Source organism: Pygoscelis adeliae, unplaced genomic scaffold (assembly GCF_000699105.1).
Source record: "Pygoscelis adeliae isolate BGI_AS28 unplaced genomic scaffold, ASM69910v1 Scaffold21, whole genome shotgun sequence".
In the NCBI taxonomy this organism is placed as follows: domain Eukaryota; kingdom Metazoa; phylum Chordata; class Aves; order Sphenisciformes; family Spheniscidae; genus Pygoscelis; species Pygoscelis adeliae.
In genome coordinates, this window is record NW_008824243.1 from 4,064,841 (window position 1) to 4,083,573 (window position 18,733).

The window sequence follows — 18,733 nt, forward strand, 5'->3', positions numbered from 1 at the left end:
CAGGTTACACAGAACGTAAATCTGAGCTAGCTTCCTTATAGGTATTAACAATAGGTCGATTTACGTGAATTTATCCTATGTGGCTTGATGTTCCATGTGACGGGATGAAGCCTGTTCCTCTCCATAGCCGTAGAGACTAGTGGGGCTAGGGTTCGCCACCTTGGCATCAGTACTGGCACTCAACGCATGCTCATGTTCATCTAACATTTGCTTTCCCAGCGGTCAGAGACCACTGGAGTGGTCCTGGCCAAGCAACCAGAGCAGTGCTGAGAAGCGTATCTCTGTGACAGACTGTGGCGATGGCCCCTACTGCAAGACACTTACTCTCCTCAAAGTCATCAGCAATGACACAGGGGACTACAGGTGCCTTTACAGGGACAACCAGGCAGCTACAACCATTTATGTCTACGTTCAAGGTAAGTGCTTACACAGTTCTTAGGTGGTTCTTCCCCTAGCCTCAAGAGAAAAAAGGGATATCAAGTATCTCAAAACGGTTTTGCCATTAAAATTTCTTAATCCTAGAATTTTTGATCCTGTGAAACTGTTATTTTTCTTGTTTTCATGTTGAGTAATGACATGCCAGTATGCTAGTTGCCATCAATAGAAAAGCCTTTGTACCTGTAATTTTGAACTGACCTGTTGTATGCGGTACTTGGTCTGCTATTGTCCTCCACCCAGAACTTACCATACATATCTCCACTGCACTCTGAGCCTGTCCTCATGAATGAAGAGCTATTACTGACCTCAGCAGGAGTTTCATACGAGGGAGGATTACAGAGATTGTATATTTATTAAAAACAACAGATCCGATCCCTTTTACAATTTGTACTATCTGATACCATTAAAAAAAAACCCAAACCAAAACATAAACTTCCATACATTTGCTGACTGTAATGGTAAAATCTATTTAGGCTTTAAGAGCTAAGTTTCCAAACTCAGGCTGTCAAGTTGTTTTGGTAGGAACGCAGCTGAGCATCGCAGACACTGCAAAGCCTCCAGCCACTCAGCTTAAGTAAGCGCATTCATTGAGGCATCTGCCTTTTTGCACTGATGGCTTGATACCCGTTTTCTGGTGCGCCCTGTTTCCTTTTTATTTTTAACTTATAGTTACGATTTTGAAAAATGGGATGTTATTATATAGATGGGTTAGCTTGTTTTATAAGATCACAAACTTACTTTTTTTTTGGTCTGACTTTGAAAAGGATGCTGCCATTGGGCGAGCCGATGTAGCATGTCACTACTTTTAACTGATATTTCCTGTAATACTTACGCAAGGAAAGTCACACTAGGATAAATCAGATTTTTGTCGGCACAAAGACTGCGGTGGCAGGAAGCTGTTCTCCAAAGTGCGTGCTGCTGCTGATAGCTGTTTTGAGGATAATGATATTGTAAAGCTAGGGGGGGAGTCTGTAAAAATATGTCCCCCCTATTTAGTCTCATCGTTTAAGTGTTTTACCACATGGAAAAGAATAAAACTGGTTTGAGAAGAAATGGACAGGGAAAGAACAAAATTGGAAAAATTTCCTCTGTAATCACATGACAAATAACATCCATTTACCAACTGAATATTCTTCTAGATTACAGATCTCCATTTGTGACTTCAGTTAGCGATCAGCTTGGCATTGTATACATCACTAAGAATAAAACTGTGGTAGTGCCGTGCCTTGGAACCGTATCAAATCTCAATGTATCTCTACATGCGGTAAGGAAAAAAACCCCAATATTATTATAAGAGTTAGCTGAGATCACTGTGACATAAATACATTGCCTGAAGTATAAATATGTTTCTTAAAAACTTTCCATCCTTGGGAATTTTACGGCCTGTGATTACAAAGTGAGTGCTGTAACTGTACTCGTCCATGATCCTGTGCTCTCAAAGTGCAGAGTGGTGGCCTATGAAGGGGAGATTGCCTGAGCTAGGATGTTAAAACTGGGACCCTGCAGTTATGGAAAATGTTGGACTTGAAAATTCAGGGTTGTTTGATTTTTGAAATCTGACTATGTATTTTATCAATATTTCAAACAGAAATATCCAGAAAAGATATTTGTTCCTGATGGTAAATCAATCTCGTGGAATAATAAAAAAGGCTTCACTATACCCAGTCATTTAATCAACTATGCGGGCATGGTCTTCTGTGAAGCTAAAATAGATGATGAAAGCTATCAGTCTGTGATATACATAGTCGCAGTTGTAGGTAAGCCAAAGTTGTTTTTTTTTTCTCTATAGCCAATGTTATTTTGCTCGCTACAACATATTGAACCAATTACATTTGGTTGGACTCTAGGTTATTCAATACTGACAGTGCAGCTAATGCAAAATGGATGTTGTGATATATATTTCTTTTCTTTTAAATGCAATGTATTGTGTTCTTTCTGGTTGATCATTGGGATAAGTGCTTCTATTTTTGGTGTTACATAGATGCCAGGGATTTTATTTTTTCCCTGACAATGCAAGCCTTTTTCCTAAAATCACTCTATTCTGTACTTTATTCACTTATCCAGGATCCAAGTCATAGTTGAAGGGAACTAGAGGCAGGCATCCATCAGCAGCAGATGGGATGGAATTGCTCTGAGGGGGTACCAAGGGAATGAGGGATCTGAAGGACACACTGGGAGCTAGGTTGTCTTGTCTCCTTCAGACCTATGTCCTGACTCTGACAGGGGTTTATGCTGTCCTGGTATATTTTTTCAGTTGTTCATCAAAACCCAGAAATAACATGATGATTCTGCGGAGGCTCAAGCCTGAGCTGAAACTGCAGCTCTTTCTCTTTTGACTCTGAGGACACTATGACCACTTCAAGTGGCCAGCTGGCACCAAGGCAGTCTCGCCTTGCTTGGCAGGAAGACATAGCAGCCCTCCAGCCTTTACTCTGTGCAGCAGGCTCTTGCTTCTCCACCAAATTCATCAGTCCTCACTCTGATTTGGAGCAAATTCAGAACTTCTGCAGAATTTCTGCATTCAGAATATTCTAGTTCGGAATATTTTCAATATTTTATTGCACAAAGTAAACTTTGGATAATTTTACCAATGCCAGACTGTCATTCTTAATAAAGTTCCCACTTATTGCTGGGGGTGGGGATGTATCTCCTTTAGTTGCAGGTCTCACAAGGGTAAGAAGAAGGTGTCTAAGGCAGAAGAACTGTGTGGGTCACCGTCTCCTGCCCGCTCCCACCGCTGGGGGGGCTCTGATCAAGTGCATACATCCTGCTGTGCCGTGTCTGACGCAGCTCTCAGATGGGAAATGCTCAGAGAAGGCGTATCCCTTCCCTCCAGGCTCCTTTGTACGCCCGTCATCATGCTGCACTGGGGCATCGAGGGGCCTCTTTGTAGCTGGGGTTTTGGTGGGAGTTTCAGTGAATTCGCATGGGAAAGTTGGTGCTGGGTGCTGTAAAGAAACCTCTTCTTACCCCCATGTTTTGTGTGTGCCTTTTTCTTCCTCTAGGATACCGAATTTATGACCTGACGATGAACCCGCACTACCAAGTAGAGCTGGCAGTGGGAGAAAAACTTGTTCTCAATTGCACCGTAAGAACAGAGCTGAATGTAGGAATTGATTTTAAATGGGACTACCCTACTGTCAAGGTAAATCCATGTCGTGGTTTAACCTGTCGGCAGCTAAGCACCACACAGCCGCTCGCTCACCCCCCCCTGCCCCTGGTGGGATGGGGGAGAGAATTGGAAGAGCACAAGTGAGAAAAACTCGTGGGTTGAGATAAAAACAGTTTACTAATTGAAATCAAATGATAATAACAATAATAATGTAATAATAATAATAACATACAAAGCAAGTGATGCACAGTGCAATTGCTCACCACCCGCCGACTGATGCCCAGCCAGTCCCAGAGCAGCGGCCCCCCCGGCCAGCTTTCCCCAGTTTATGTACTGAGCATGACGTCACATGGTATGGAATGTCCCTTTGGCCAGTTTGGGTTCTTGTGCACCTCCAGCCTTCTCAGTCGGTAGAGCACGAGAAGCTGAAAAGTCCTTGACTAGTGTAAACACTACCTAGCAACAACTAAAACATCGGTGTGTTATCAGCATTGTTCTCATCCTAAATCCAAAACACAGCACTGTACCAGCTACTAGGAAGGAAATTAACTCTATCCCAGCCGAAACCAGGACAATCCATAATAACTTAAAGGTGCCAATGTCACAATAAAATTTGATTCAGTTATAATGTCACTCCCCTCTTTATAATATTGACAAAGCAGATGATTGATAATATACAAAGAAATTGCTAGTATATACAGATGTGCAAAGAGGAATAACAATAAAATTCCCAAACACCTCTGTCTTTTACCTATTACAGGAAAAACGTGCAACCATAAGGGATTTAAAAACCACTGCAGGAGAAGTAAAGAAGTTTGTAAGCACTCTTACCATCGACAGTGTGTCCTTAAGTGACAAAGGTCGATATACTTGCGCAGCATCCAGTGGCCGTATGAACATGAAAAACAGCAGTTACTTCATTATCCATGGTATGGCATCTTCCACTTCAGTTTTGTTGATTGCTTCAGATTTGGGATTGATTACTGGGATGCAGAAGGCAACTCAGTGATGAATCGAATGACAGAAATGAACCAAACTGCAGCTACAGTATTTCTCTTGCACCCACTATAGGACTATTTTTATACCACAAGCTTAGCTAATGATAAGATTTTAAAGGACCCTGTATGTTACTGAAAGCTGTAGAATCCCATAGGAAAATGGGCAGTAAAATAAACTGAGGTAAGCCTCTGGTCCTCTTCTGTGTTGACCTCCTTGAGGTCCTGTAAAGCTGCATTTGTGTAGATGACTTTGAATAAGGGTTGCCTGTTCTCACTCCAGGTGAACTTCCGCTAGATTCTGATGGCTCTGTGGAACAAGAGTCTGGGTCGGCATGAATGAAGCTAGGAAAATAAAACTTTCAGCTTTTACATTATGAATAGATGAATCAAATGGAGTTTTGGTCATACGGAAATGATGCAAAGGAAACAACTTTGGCTAAGTGCATAGATAAGTACGAGGCCACATCCTACAGCCTTTTCTCAAGCCCCTCTTGGGCGCAGCCCCAGTGGCTCCACTGGCTTACTTCTAGAAAAATATTGCCAGCATGAGAATGGCTCATTTTTAATCACTGAGTCAGACAAAGGGTTTTCTATTTTCAAGGAGACTGGTTTTCCTGAGGTCTGATTTGAGGGGCCTGAATATTAATGGCTCTTTTCCTTTTTTTTTAACGTTCAAACTTATTATTTGGCACAGTGATTCAAGATAGACTCAATTTTCTCCTGGGTTATTTCTATTTCTCTTCAGGAGCCAAAACCAGGTCATGTGCTATAGTGAGTGTACCAGCTATTAAGTTGATGCCATCCTAAATCTTAGCCAAAAGGCTAATAGCTGTCTTAGTCTGAATGCAAGTTTATAACTTATAACAAGTAATGTAAATAATTTCAAAGTATTCTGTGACTGCAACGGTTCAAATACATACTTGAGAAGAGGCTGAAAGTATCTATCTTTATCACATTCTAGTTTTGAATACTATTTCCTGGAATGAGTAGATCGATCCAGTTTTATGATATTTATTTATTTATATATGTATATAGGTCTGACAGTTGGCTCGCTGTCCTGAGAGCTGAGTCTTGTCTCTGCTTTCCAGAGCTCCCCGGTGGGGGAACTGGTCCACTCCTCTGTGCAAGGAAAAGGACTGGGCTTTCATGGTGGGTCCAGAGCCCACCAGCTCTCTCCAGTTTGGAGCCAACTGTGCTTTACCAGTGGCGTCCTGTGACTGGCCTCTATTTGTCATCTGCTGTTAAGTGCTAACCCAAACAGAGACCATTTATGCTTTTGTCCATGTGGAAAGACAATTTCATTTAATTTTTTGCAGAAAGTCCTTTTATTCACCTGGAGAGAATGGAGAATGTGGTTGAGACAAGGTTAGGTGATACAATCAAAATTCCGGTCAAGTTTAAAGGATATCCTCTACCAGAGGCGAAATGGTAAGAATCGGGACACGACGTGTTTGAAAAACTGAGCTATTCTTAGTCAAGGTAAATCTCTGAAGTATTCAAAGCGCTCTATATTTTCTTCAGGTATAAAAATGGAAAAGCCATCAATGCAAATCATACAGTTAAACTTGGCTACATGTTAGTGATCACTGAAGCAACTGAAAAGGATGCTGGGAATTACACTGTTGTCCTTACAAACCCTACTAACAAGATGCAGAAGAGATATACGTTTACCCTGCTTGTGAATGGTAAGTGGCGTACAGGCGTACCTTTCTTTCACGTGTGGATGTGGTGTATTACCATTCTTAGGATTAAGTTCATCCCAGAGCTATGAAGTTTTAAGTGGGGGTAGTGGCCAGGAGGAGAGCACTTGAACCTGAGCCCTGGGAGGGCAGAGGTGGCCCATCTCTCCTGACTCCAGGATGTGCTGGTCAAGAGGCTGCAGGCTCCTGGTGGTGTTGTTGTGATGATACTTTGTGTGTTTTTTTGTTTTCTGTGTATTATTTCTTTGCCTCTACATCCTGCTCTTTTCCTGCCTTCCTTGCTGGCCGTGCTGCCAGAGTCCTCCCCCACCCTGCTCCATCCTGGCCCTGTCCCGCCTCGCCCATCCTTCCTGCTCCACGCCAGCTGTCCCTCCTCTTCTGCTCTGCCTTGTGCAACCCTCCTCCTCCTCCTCCTTCTCTTCTTCCTCCTCTTCTCTGCTCCCCAGGAAACAGCCTAGCCCCCATACTTTGAAGAGCAGGCCTTGGAAAGGGCAGCAAGGCTACATGCAGTGGGATCAGAGCTGGGGAATAATATGCATTTAACTGTTGGGAGTGGTAGTGGGAGTTCGAGGGCTGCATTTTAAACCAGGGGGTAATGAAGGGAGATTTTATAGGAGATAGTAAGCATTGTGTCTTGAGGGCCTGATCCTCAAGGTGTTGGGCAGGTTCACCTCTTCCCAACACATCCTTGTTCCTTGGAGGTGCTCTGCGTTGCACTCGGATGCAGGGCACAGTGTGAATTAGTCACCGTGGGTCTAACGTGTGTAGACGGTGCTGTTGGGGAGCCGTTAGCGGTGGTGTAACCTGCTGCTCTCTCTTCCAGTCCCCCCACAGATCGGTGAGAACGCGCTGCTGGCCCCTGTCGACTCCTACAAGTACGGCTCAACGCAGGCACTCACCTGCACTGTCTACGCTGTCCCGCCGCCCGCCGCCGTCCTCTGGCACTGGCAGCTGGAGGAGGAGTGCACTTTCAGCCCCCAGTGAGTGCTAAGCCCTTGCCGTCTTCTGCGGCTTATGTAGCTCTTGAGGGTTGCTTGGGTTGGAGGGGTTTTTTTGTGTGCATCCCTTGTCCAGGCTCGTTACTGAGCACAAACCCAATGGCCAATGAAGAAAAGATTGTTGTACTTAATAGGCAGATCGTTGCAGGCAGGCTCTGCTGAGGTCGTCATCATCAGCGGTGAGTTGCAGAGGCAAGGGCCACCTGCAGTGAGGAGCCAACAGCCCCTGCGTGTTGCCGTCATGCCTTCTTGAAGGGCATCTTGGCTTGCGCGGGGTTTCAAACGCAGCTATCTGCATGCCCTCCCCTCAGATCTCCCTGTGGGATGCAGGCCCAAAGCTCCATCCCAAACAGAGGAAACTTGCTGTTTATGCTAATTACGGATCTTGGTGGTGGTTTTTTTTCTTACGCTCAAGTGCTGAGTGTGATGGTGCTCTTTATCTGTGTGAAAGTGTATCTTGGAGGAAGTGCACTGATTGATGTTGGGGAATGATAGAGAGAGTGCCTGACTGAGATTCACGCAGCTTCCCTTATCTGGGCCTGCCATAAGCCCAGATTTCCTTTAAAAAAAAAAAAAGCCAGAAAAAAAAAGCGCATTCTTCTTTCCTGTTGTTGTTTTTAAAATGATTTCCACTAGTTTCTTCCTTTGGTGCCTGGTTGCTTCCTACACAATGACTACTGTCCTCAAGAAATTCTTGAAGGGAGTTCAGTGATTTCTATGTCTCTCTGTCTTCCTTTGAACTAAATTAACTTGAATCATCCATTTATGAATGGAGGTTTGTTCCCAGAATAGCTGCTTCCCTCCAAGCATCCTGATTGAGCTGACACAGGCAGATTAATTAGGAAATTCACCTTTAGGCCTGGGGGTTCCTTATTTTACAGACCATAAAGGTCTCAGAAGCTTATAAGGTGCAATTTAATAGAAATGTTTCCAGAAACATGCTCTTCCCTCCCAGATGCAGGCTGTGGCCAGTGATGCATCTGATTCGTAGACAAATATCTGGTTATTATAAAGAGAACACAAAACCACTCTTTTGAAGGGTGAATATTCATCTTACCTAATGCATGTGTCTCTACTTACATCTCAGGAAAGTTCGCTCGGGAGCCAATCCGTATGCATGCAGGAAATGGAAAGTGATCTCGGAGAGAAAGGGTGGGAATCAGGTTGAAATTAAGCACCGAGTTGTTACTATTGCTGGGAAAACAAAGGTGAGCAGATTTTCTTTTCTGTTGGTTAGGGTTGATTAGCCCTGTTCAGCAGTCCACATATCTGGAAATATATCGCTAGAGATGAGACTCTCTTCACCTACCGTTAAACATGGGGATCTACTCGCAGCTAGTTGTGCAAGCTTCTACTGAAGCCAATCGGCAGAGGTAGACACTTTCAAGTCCTTTAGACACGGACCCAAAGTGAGTCTCCACTGAGGAACATAACTTAGATTTCAGTGCTTACCTTTTAGCGGTCTGAAGTTAGGTGACTTAATCTTGCCAATTAACTGTAATAGGGAGAAGCTGGAGAGACTGAAGAGCAGAAGAAGTTGTGGGTGCAGCATTTATTAACACATACTGAAGTCTGCCTTCTGGCAGGCTGCTTTTTCTTGTTTTCTTTTGCCTGATTGTTACAGACTTAAGGAAAAAAATGTAAATGTCAGAAGGCGACTGTGCTCCTGCTGTGCCATGGATTTGTGCTGTGGAGGGATTTTTGGTTGTGCAGATATCTGCAGAGCACTTTGCTGAGCTGTTGAGGTGGTCGGGCTCACATACGTACTTTAGCACTGATGCAGTATGAAATTACTCGATTGTTCTTTTGCAGACTGTGAGCACCCTCGTGATTCAAGCAGCGAATGTATCTGCTTTGTATAGATGTATGGCTACGAACAGAGCTGGGTCAAGTGAGAGAGTTATCTCCTTTCATGTGACCAGTAAGTATACCCTGTTGAGGACAGCCATGTTAAATTAATATTATTTTGTCTGTTTCGCTAATGATGGGTGCTTCAACATTGTTGTCTGATTCCTGTCCTTTACAAAATCCTTTCATTCTTTAGAAATTTAGGTTTTCTTAAGGTTTTCCTAATGCCTCCTTTAAAGTCATCACCTAACTTCAGCCAAGTGGTTAGTTCTGCTGGCATGTGGAGTGGCAGTCCCGTGAAGATGATGCAAAATGGGCACTGTTGTCCCAAGAGTGATTGCTATTGGGCTTTTGCAGTTACTTAAAAGAGCTACAGAGAAATTATTGTAGTGTCACAAAATGAGTAAAGATGTACCGTAAAAGCTAAGACCAACATTTTCAAAAACAGTGGCAAAGAGCTTCTGTCTTCTTGAAAATCAGTCCCCATATTCACATGCTGAAATAATATTTTAATCGAAATCTAAAAATGAACTACGAGATAGTGCTAAGAATCATCTTAGGTTGCCAGAATTTTCTACAGTAAGAGGAACTATATTCATTACACAGGCCTTTCTTTGATCCATTTTAAATGTATTGTTTTTAATGAGATTGTACTCTTTACATAAATGATGGGTTGATTTTTCAGTGTTTTCTTTCCTTATTTACAACTGGCCAAGATGAGGATAAGGCTATATTTGTAAAATGGCTTTTTCAAGTTACTGTTGGCAACAAAATGTGCAACCTCATAGGAATTTCTTTTATTTTTTTAACTTGCAGGGGGTCTTGAAATTAATCTCCAGCCTCGGAATCAGCTTACAGAGAAGGATAACATGTCCTTGCAATGCACGGCAGACAAATTCACCTTTGAGAAGCTATCATGGTACAAACTCAGTGCTCACGCTTCGCAGACTCCCTTTGGAGGACTGCCCATGCCCGTTTGCAAGAACCTCAACGCTCTCCAGAAGCTGAATGCAACAGTTTCAAATACCAATGGTGAAAATGTCACCTTAGAGCTCATCCTTCGTAACATCTCCCTCCAGGATGGAGGAGACTACGTTTGCATTGCTCAGGACAAAAAGGCTAAAACACAGCACTGCCTGGTGAAGCACCTCACTGTTCAAGGTACAGATCTCTTACTGTGAACCAAAATGGGTGGCTATGTATGAAAATAACTGCTGTAGTGTCAGTTTTTGGTATCTTCAGGCCTTGCATGTGTTGGCTTAGTGGTGCACTCAGTCTGTTAAATAGATTTAGACCATTTGTTGTAACATGCAGGTCTGGGGCTTGTCCGGGCAGCAGGGACTTACTATTTCATCAGTACCGGTGAGGAAACACTGACCGAGCCACTGTGCTGTGCAAGGCGATGAGTTTGGCTTTTGCACAAATAAGGCATGTGTTTAGCTCAATAACTTCTCAATTTTACTTTTCAAAAGACGTTATTCACTCTAGCTGTATATCCATGTGTGTATTCATAGCATTAATGCTACTGTTTTGTGTCACTGGCTCTTCAGTTTGAAGTAGTGTCTATAATTTAAAACTGTCACGAAGTGGTGCTGTTATTCAGGCACAAGCAATGCAAGCTGATAATCAGCTTTTCACACAAATACAGATGACTTTGCTTTGGGACCTAGATGTCTAGGCTGATTAGACAGATTCAGGAAAATATTTACGCATGTTCATGGGCTGTCCTGAATGGATGTTTGATGGACCAGCAGTATCAGACTTCTCGTAATGACCCTGGAAATAGAAATGTGAGGGAAGCAATTTCTCACCTATTCCCTCCTCCCTCAGCAGCCTGCTACAAATTAAACCATCTAAAGCAAGTTACATCAGTACTGTTAAAATTTTCTTGGCTATTGTCATTTTTTCGTGTCGTGGAAGTTTAACTATGATCTTAACATGAACGCTATGGCTGTTGGTGTTATAAAAGGATTTGAGACTTTGTTACTGGGCCAAGTGTGTAGAATGTCATCATGTGCTATTACTGCAAAAATGGATGTTTTCTTTAATGGTCAGTAATTTTGCTGTATTTTCGAACCAACAGAGCCCATGGCACCTACACTGGTAGGAAATCTGGAAAATCAAACAACAAACATTGGTGAAACCATAGAAGTGTCATGCACAGTGAATGGCATTCCTCCTCCAAACATCATATGGTTTAAAAATAACGAAACCCTTGTTGAAGATTCAGGTGAGGATTGCTCCTTTGCTATAATTTTCTATCACTTAAGGACTTTGTTTCATGGGACTCACTGCTGATGTTCACCATGAAAAGTTTCATTTTGAATTTTTAACACCAAGTGGCATAAAAATAGCAGAACTAAGAATCATGATTTTTTCCAGGTATTGTTTTGAAAGATGGAAACAAAACACTAACCATACGTCGAGTAAGGAAAGAAGATGGAGGGCTATACACCTGCCTTGCCTGCAACGTCCTCGGATGCAGAAAAGCAGTGGCTTTTTTTTCAGTGGAAGGTTAGTGTTAGCTTCTTTCCTGATTGTGCATGAAATTGTTATAATCACTAAAAGGAAAATCTACTGGCTATCCTGATCGGAGATCTGAAAATACACAATGAGATTTGCGAAAAATCCTGACCATTCCTATCGAGCTCAAATTGGGTGCTGTCACAGCCATCGTAATCCCAGCTGTTGAGGCTGACGCTTTCTTCTCCCCAATGTCATTTAGAGCTTTTCAACAAAAGCTGAATCTATCTTACTTGTGGTTGCAAAGAAAACTCTGTCAGTCTATATTACATGCAAACCTATACAACAGAGCCTACCTAGACCTGCAGATGTCCTGGACCATCTCTATTGTCTTGGTAACATAATTGTCATACTATGTTTTTTAACAGTTGTAACTTTTTAAACTATGTCATTGCTGTCACAGCATCTAAGAAAAACAGAGTGAAGACTTTGTGCAGTCTGTTGTGATTGCCGTCCCATTTCAGTGACAGGAACAGGTAGCGGTTTGGGGTTAGGGGACTCCAGCCTTAGTCCACCAAGCTCTGAAAGTAGTGTTTGTGAGACCCGTCTCTCACTTGTTCCAGTCCTATTGTGGCACACCGAAATGCAATTTGCAATAATAAACAATAAATCCCAACAAGAGGTTAGTCTGCAGTCTGAGTAGCTGTAACCATGATGGACTTTCCACCAAGAGTTGCAATGAGAAGCCTTGAACTAGCAGCTCCTTGCCCTTAATATTAGTACATTTGCAAAATTTAGTCACTGAATCCTTCACAAACCTCTGTCTTATAAGTCAGGGTGATTGTCCCATCTGTTCCGTTAAGGTAATTAAAGCAATATCCTGTTATTCTTATAGGTCCCATTAGGATATTAAGATGTTGGGCAATATGTTTACTTGGGGTGGAAATTATCTGCAGCTGACATCAATGTAGATTTCAGCTGATGTGGTAAATATGGCTGGGGCATGTCTGTAAAAGTTGGAAATCTGTGTAGGACATACTGTTTCCCTCCAAGAAATTTATTGTGCAGCTCATTGGGGTCATGCAATGGAGTGTGCTACTGTGTAGGAAAACCTGTATGGTGTGAGGGATGAAATACAGGAGCGTGATGTGGCGAATGGGAGCTTAAGAAGAGAGCTGCTCCTGCGCATTAATAGATGTTCAAGTGGTATCTGCTGGAGTCTATTTTACTGGAAAAGGGATGTTGTAAATAAGAACTTATTTTCATGTGTTCTTGTAGAACCACGTTTTTTCATGCCCCAGCTGAAGCATGTAAAGAGACAAGAGAGAGATTGTTCTCTGGGTCATTCTCACAGCACTTTATTAACTATATGATGGTTTTTTTTCAGTTTCTGGAGAAAGAGTAATTAATTTTGAGTATTCTAAAACAACGATTTCTTTTTAAAATATGAGATTTTACTTTTTTATATTTGCCAAAGGTCCAGATACTGCCCTTGGAACAAAGCTGATGCTAAGAAATTGGGTGGTGTGTAAAACAGCACAAAACTAAGCGTAATATTCCAACATAAAACCCCAAGCTTTTTGTTTTGTTTTGCTTTCGTTTCTTCGCTCCATGTTGCACTTTTAAAACGAACCTTCAGAACAAGGACCTCCATTCTCTACTTTAATGAATTAACAAAACCAATATGCTTCCAACTATCACTCAGATATTCATTTATTTCTTCCCAGGCGCTGAAGAGAAAACGAATCTGGAGCTCATTATCCTTGTTGGCACTGCAGTGATTGCCATGTTCTTCTGGTTGCTTCTTGTAATCATCCTCCGGACCGTTAAGCGGGTAATGAAAAAATTCTCGTACTGTCCTGTCAGCATTGGTCTTGCATGACAAATGAGAGCTGACTTGAGGCCTTTTGTGTTGTTTCTTTCCATTGTTCTTAAATCAACAGACACATTTTTTCTCTCCATGCCTTAACATTCTTGCCTGGAACCGGGGGCACAGAAATTTGTTTTTAATTGAACAGGCACTCACAAGAGAAAAAATGTTTCAGCTGGTTTTGTTTATTAAAAAAAAAGAAAAAGTGCAAGTAATTAATGATGATCACACAATGACATCGCATAGGGAAATGGTAGCCTGGCATTTCTGGGAAATAGTGGAACACTACAAAGTGAGAAAATGGCTTGCACATCACCAGCAAAAAATCTGTGCAACTACAACTAATACCATTTTCCAGGCCAATGGAGGGGACATGAAGACTGGCTATTTGTCAATCATCATGGATCCTGATGAAGTCCCTATAGACGAGCACTGCGAACGGCTCCCGTATGATGCCAGCAAGTGGGAGTTTCCCAGAGACCGGCTAAAGCTAGGTGTGTCTTCATTGCACCAGCCATTTAGTGATGCTGCAGCCAGCCCTGGGGGGTGTTTCAGGTCCTGGCTTGCCATGGGGCTGCCCTGATGCAGCACCCCTGGGTGGGCTCTGTGATCCCATAGGATATAACGCATCCTCTCCCCATTATCAGCCCTCTGTTAATTTCTGATACATAAATTCAGTGTGGAGTTGCTGTTTATTCTGCATCTTTTGCCCACTGTGCCAGGCAAATAAATTGGAGTATGTTGATCTTCTCACTTCAAGGTAAACCTCTTGGGCGTGGAGCTTTTGGCCAGGTCATAGAAGCAGATGCGTTTGGGATCGACAAAACTGCTACCTGCAAAACAGTGGCAGTCAAAATGCTTAAAGGTAAAAATGATGACTAAAACTTCACCTTGAATACACAATATAGGGATAATTGCCAATACTATAACCAGTAGATAGAAAAAAATCACAATGTTTGTTCCAATGATGTATACAAGTTTAGCTTAACAGTTGGTGTCATGAAGCGATGATTAGGGAAAATACATGCCTTTACCTCATCGATAATTGGAGCAATGTGACTGTGGTTTCTTAGCCATTGCTTTATAGATCTACTCAGGTTTAGAATATAAACTTGCTCCTGCAAGCAATTTGCACGTGTCCATTTTTGCCTTATGCAGCCTGGTAGGGAGCTTTCTGCAAGTCTCAGACAATGGCTTAGGCATGCTCCAAAATGAGTAATAGTTTTGAACAGCTTTCTCCTCACTTTAAATCATATTATAGTGCCTTGCATTTGCCACAGGAAAGTTGAAAGCTGTGGTTCCCAGACACACTGTTCCTGAGGAGGACGTAGCTGGGGCAGAAAAATGGGGCTCCCAGTAGCCAGGGGTTGTATCCCACACTGTGGTGTACTGGAGGAAGGGTGGGAAAGCCGAGGGATTTCTGACAGTACAGTGTGTGCAGTCGCAAGCACAGGCAAGACCTGTTGCAGACTCGTTGCAATGGGATAAGCGCGCAGTAATGACAATAAAAATCAGAAAGCCCTGTCCCTCCAGCTTCCTAGTGCTCAGGCAGACTGCAGAGAGCTGCCTCCTCTGCCCCTCTCTCCCCACTGCTTCAGCTCTTTCCTCTTCCCCTTCTGTCCCTGTGGGATGAGGACACCAGCCACATCTCCAGACTTTTGGTGAGGCTGTAGGGTCAGGCATATTTGGCCCTGGGCCTACCTCCCCCAGTCCATGGATCCATTGGACTCTTAGCGTGGACCCCAGCAAAGGCTATGGGACTAAGTTTCTAGCTCTTCTTGGCTGGGAGGGTCAAATGGCAGAGTACAAACTGCTCAAAAGGTCTGTAGGAAAAAAGATGTCTGCTAATCTGCATTGTTTGTGTCCCTGTTCTGATGCACTGCCCTTGGCAATTTTTGGAAAACGTTTAAAAGCAGAGCAAAACCAACCCTGTCATGCATGTGTCTAGCTTTCATTGATGTCCTGCAGCATAGCTGATCCAGGCTACCAACCAACAAGACTTCTCACTAGATGGGCTGGAAAAATAACAGAAGAGACTGCAGAGAAGGGGAAAATCTTTCTGTCTGTGATGCTCCTGATCTGTGTTGTTTTACCTCTGCAGAGGGTGCAACCCATAGTGAGCACAGAGCACTTATGTCGGAGCTGAAAATCCTCATTCATATTGGCCACCATCTCAATGTTGTCAATTTACTTGGAGCCTGCACAAAGCCAGGAGGTGAGTGACTTTTCACTGGGTGGAAAGGTGCTAATGAAAACCCTATTTCTGCTTTTTCTGCTGCATAGAAAATTGAGTTTCAAAATCAATATCGGGAAGAAATTGTCTTCTTTTTTTGAAAAAGAAATTCTGATAAGAGTGAGCTGGTCCAGAGGTGGAATAAGGGCTCAGAAGCCCTGAGTTCTACATCCAGCTCCATCCCTTAGTTGTTCTATCACTGCTTTTCTGTCACTCAGATCCACTTTCATAGTGGACACCCCACGTGTAACAGACTTTGAGTCTGAGTCTAGTACCAGATGTAACAAGTTGGTCTTATTCTTGCCACCAGCTACAGTGCAATTGCAAGCTGTGACTTCCCTCCCTGGCTTTGGATGGGCTGTGGGTGCCTCTGCGTGTGTGTAGGAGGGGAGATTGTAATTTGGAGTCCAGCTCTGGGTGGATGAACCTATTTTACTTTATAATGGGGGACAGATGTTTCGTTTAACAAATCCAGCACTGCACGCTAATTTGGAAGAAATTCAGCGTGAAGTGACTCAGTAATAATTTTTCAGGGAAGCTGACTTGTTGGCTTACTGTGGGATCAGAATTTAATTTGTAAAGTTCCATGACAGAAGTGCAGTAGTTGAAGGAAACATAATCCATAAATATTTCTTTCCTTGTTTATTCCATAGTAAAATAGACATGGGCAGTATCTGGAACTGGAAATTTGTCATTGTAACCTATGCCTATATGAAGCAATTTGAGCATGAAATACCCCATTTGGACTGTATATTAAGGCATCTATGTCTGAAACTGAGATTCCTGTTTCAAGTTTTTAGGACTTAAACTGCCTGCACAAAAATACATGGATAATCATGTGTGTACTTTGTTGCAGATGAGTGGTTAATTGCACTGAAGTTCATTCAAATATGTATGTCGCATCCTTACAGTGTCAATTAGCATAGGCAGTTATTGGGACTTTAAGTATAAGCACAGCACTATACATTTTCACATATGAAATTAGGCCTGTGGTTTTCAAAGGCTGTGCTCTCATTTCCTTCCTTATACAGCAGAAAAGGAATAATTTCCCTGCTTTGAATGGATTTTTTTTTTATTACTGGTATTTTTAAAAACCTCTGGGTAGTAGAATGCTTTTTGAAATGTATGTATTTCTAGCCACAAATTATGCTGTGAGGTAAGGTGGGATATAAATGGTCTTTCTAAGGAATTGCTTTATGTGTTATACAGGCCCGCTCATGGTGATCGTGGAATATTGCAAGTTTGGAAATCTGTCAGCTTACCTACGGAACAAGAGGAGTGAATTTGTCCCGTACAAGGTAAGGAGTCAAGGTTAACAGCATAATGTTTGATTTGGTGGGTTTTTTCCACACACAATGTTTCTGTTTCTAGTGCCGACTGTAGTGGCAATCCTTGGGGATGCTGAATATCTAGTACTTCTCATGGGAATGAGAGATGGCAAAGACATCAGAGGTCATCTAGTCTTTCCCCCGGCCTCTGCAATGTAGCTCTTTTGTTATTGTTAGCTTAAAATGTGCAAAGGAACTGGGCTTCCACTATTTCCCTTGGCAGATTATTCTACACTTGGCCCTATCTGTCAGGAAGTTTTTTCTGATTATCAGCCTGAATTTTTTCCTTTCTTAGTTAAGCTCCAGACCACCTTAAATAACTGCATTCTCTGCTTAGTGTATATATGCATCAGATACCCATAGGTATCTTCTGTTACCCGATTATCCTTTCTGCTATCCCCTTAGCTCATTGCTGAACCAGACTATACATTTTTTTTGCTGTTAATAATTTTGTATAAATGATGTATCTCATGAGTTTATGTTCAGCTTTTCACTTCCTAAGTCCTTTGCAAAGGCGAGTTCCCATCACAACAGCCCCTCTTTGCAGCCCGGTTTGAAAGGAGAGTGGGGATGGAGATTGGCATTTTCAAACTCATTTCTGGTCACCTCTGCGAGGAGATCTGATTTCTGGAGAGAGTTGGGAGGATCCATCCCCTCCGAGGGTCAGATTGCCGTATGAGGAGCATGGCTGTGGGTACTCAGCACTGAGCATCATGCTCGGGACCCTACCCTTTTTACCTATGGCCAGGAGGAAGGCCCCTGGACTGTGCTCTGCCATGCTGGTAGACCTGAACTTCAGTCTTCCTGTAGCTGCTGTGTTTAGATAAGGGCTTCTTCAAACTGTTTGTCAGTTTTCCAGGGGGTTATTTTTCTTTATCCTTGGAGTCATTGTTTACTATTTTATATTGGCAAAGGCAACTCACTGCATCCTCTTGTGAGGTAAAAAGGGTAAACAAATATCTGAGAGACCTTGAAGGAAGAGGCAGGGCTTCACAAGGGTGCTGACCCTTGCTTACACAAGCGGTGGGGTTGGGAATTGGCAACGGAAAAAAACAGCCCTACCAGGGCAGAAAAGTCACCAAACCAAAGCAGGAGAAAATGGAAACATGGTCGAGGAAGCCTTCGGGGCTGGCAACCTCCTTAGAGGCATTCGGTGGCTTAGAGGAAGAAGGAAATAAATCTGACTTTGAGGGCTGCCAGGGTTTTAGCCAAGGTAGAGGTTTAGCGGAAGCGTCTTTGCAGCAGTGGGAGGTAAAGCCGTAGCAGTACGGAGAGGCGGGGGGCATTTATTCCCAAGCATGTGGATATGTTGATGGGAGGCAGCTGGGAGGACACGGGAGCAGGCTAAAGCCATGCTGTATAGTGGCAGAGGGTGCTCGAGCTGGTGAACCTGCGTGGCCATGAGTTGGGGTTTGCCGGCACTGTCACCGTGCCAGCCTGGTGCCCCAACTAGAGCTGGCTTGGAGCCGAGCGGCCGGTCACGCCAGTGCTGGGCTGCCCTCCCTGCTTTCAGTGGTGCCCATGGCACAGACTGTGGGGAGCGTCATTGCCTCTCCCGAGGAAGCTTCTGGTACACTTTCTGCTTCTGATTTCTCCCACCCTTCCCTCACGTTTCTAGACCAAAAGTGCCAGGTTTCGGCAGGGGAAGGAGAACTATGTTGGTGATGTCTCCGTGGACCTGAAGCGACGGTTGGACAGCATCACGAGCAGCCAGAGCTCAGCAAGCTCTGGCTTTGTGGAAGAGC

General features: G+C 43.2%; 1 protein-coding gene across 1 annotated transcript in view; it reads left to right on the top strand.

Moving 5' to 3' along the window:
- KDR (kinase insert domain receptor (a type III receptor tyrosine kinase)) overlaps window positions 1-18,733 on the top strand; it is a 91,218-nt gene that overhangs the window by 60,318 nt on the left and 12,167 nt on the right. Inside the window, 19 exon segments of the mRNA XM_009335211.1 lie at window positions 220-416; window positions 1,578-1,702; window positions 2,027-2,195; window positions 3,444-3,583; window positions 4,311-4,479; window positions 5,865-5,976; window positions 6,070-6,233; window positions 7,072-7,228; window positions 8,334-8,454; window positions 9,059-9,167; window positions 9,911-10,255; window positions 11,178-11,324; window positions 11,477-11,608; window positions 13,285-13,391; window positions 13,786-13,921; window positions 14,188-14,292; window positions 15,529-15,642; window positions 16,870-16,958; window positions 18,607-18,731. Of these exon segments, the coding sequence (XP_009333486.1) occupies window positions 220-416; window positions 1,578-1,702; window positions 2,027-2,195; window positions 3,444-3,583; window positions 4,311-4,479; window positions 5,865-5,976; window positions 6,070-6,233; window positions 7,072-7,228; window positions 8,334-8,454; window positions 9,059-9,167; window positions 9,911-10,255; window positions 11,178-11,324; window positions 11,477-11,608; window positions 13,285-13,391; window positions 13,786-13,921; window positions 14,188-14,292; window positions 15,529-15,642; window positions 16,870-16,958; window positions 18,607-18,731 (2,763 nt within the window).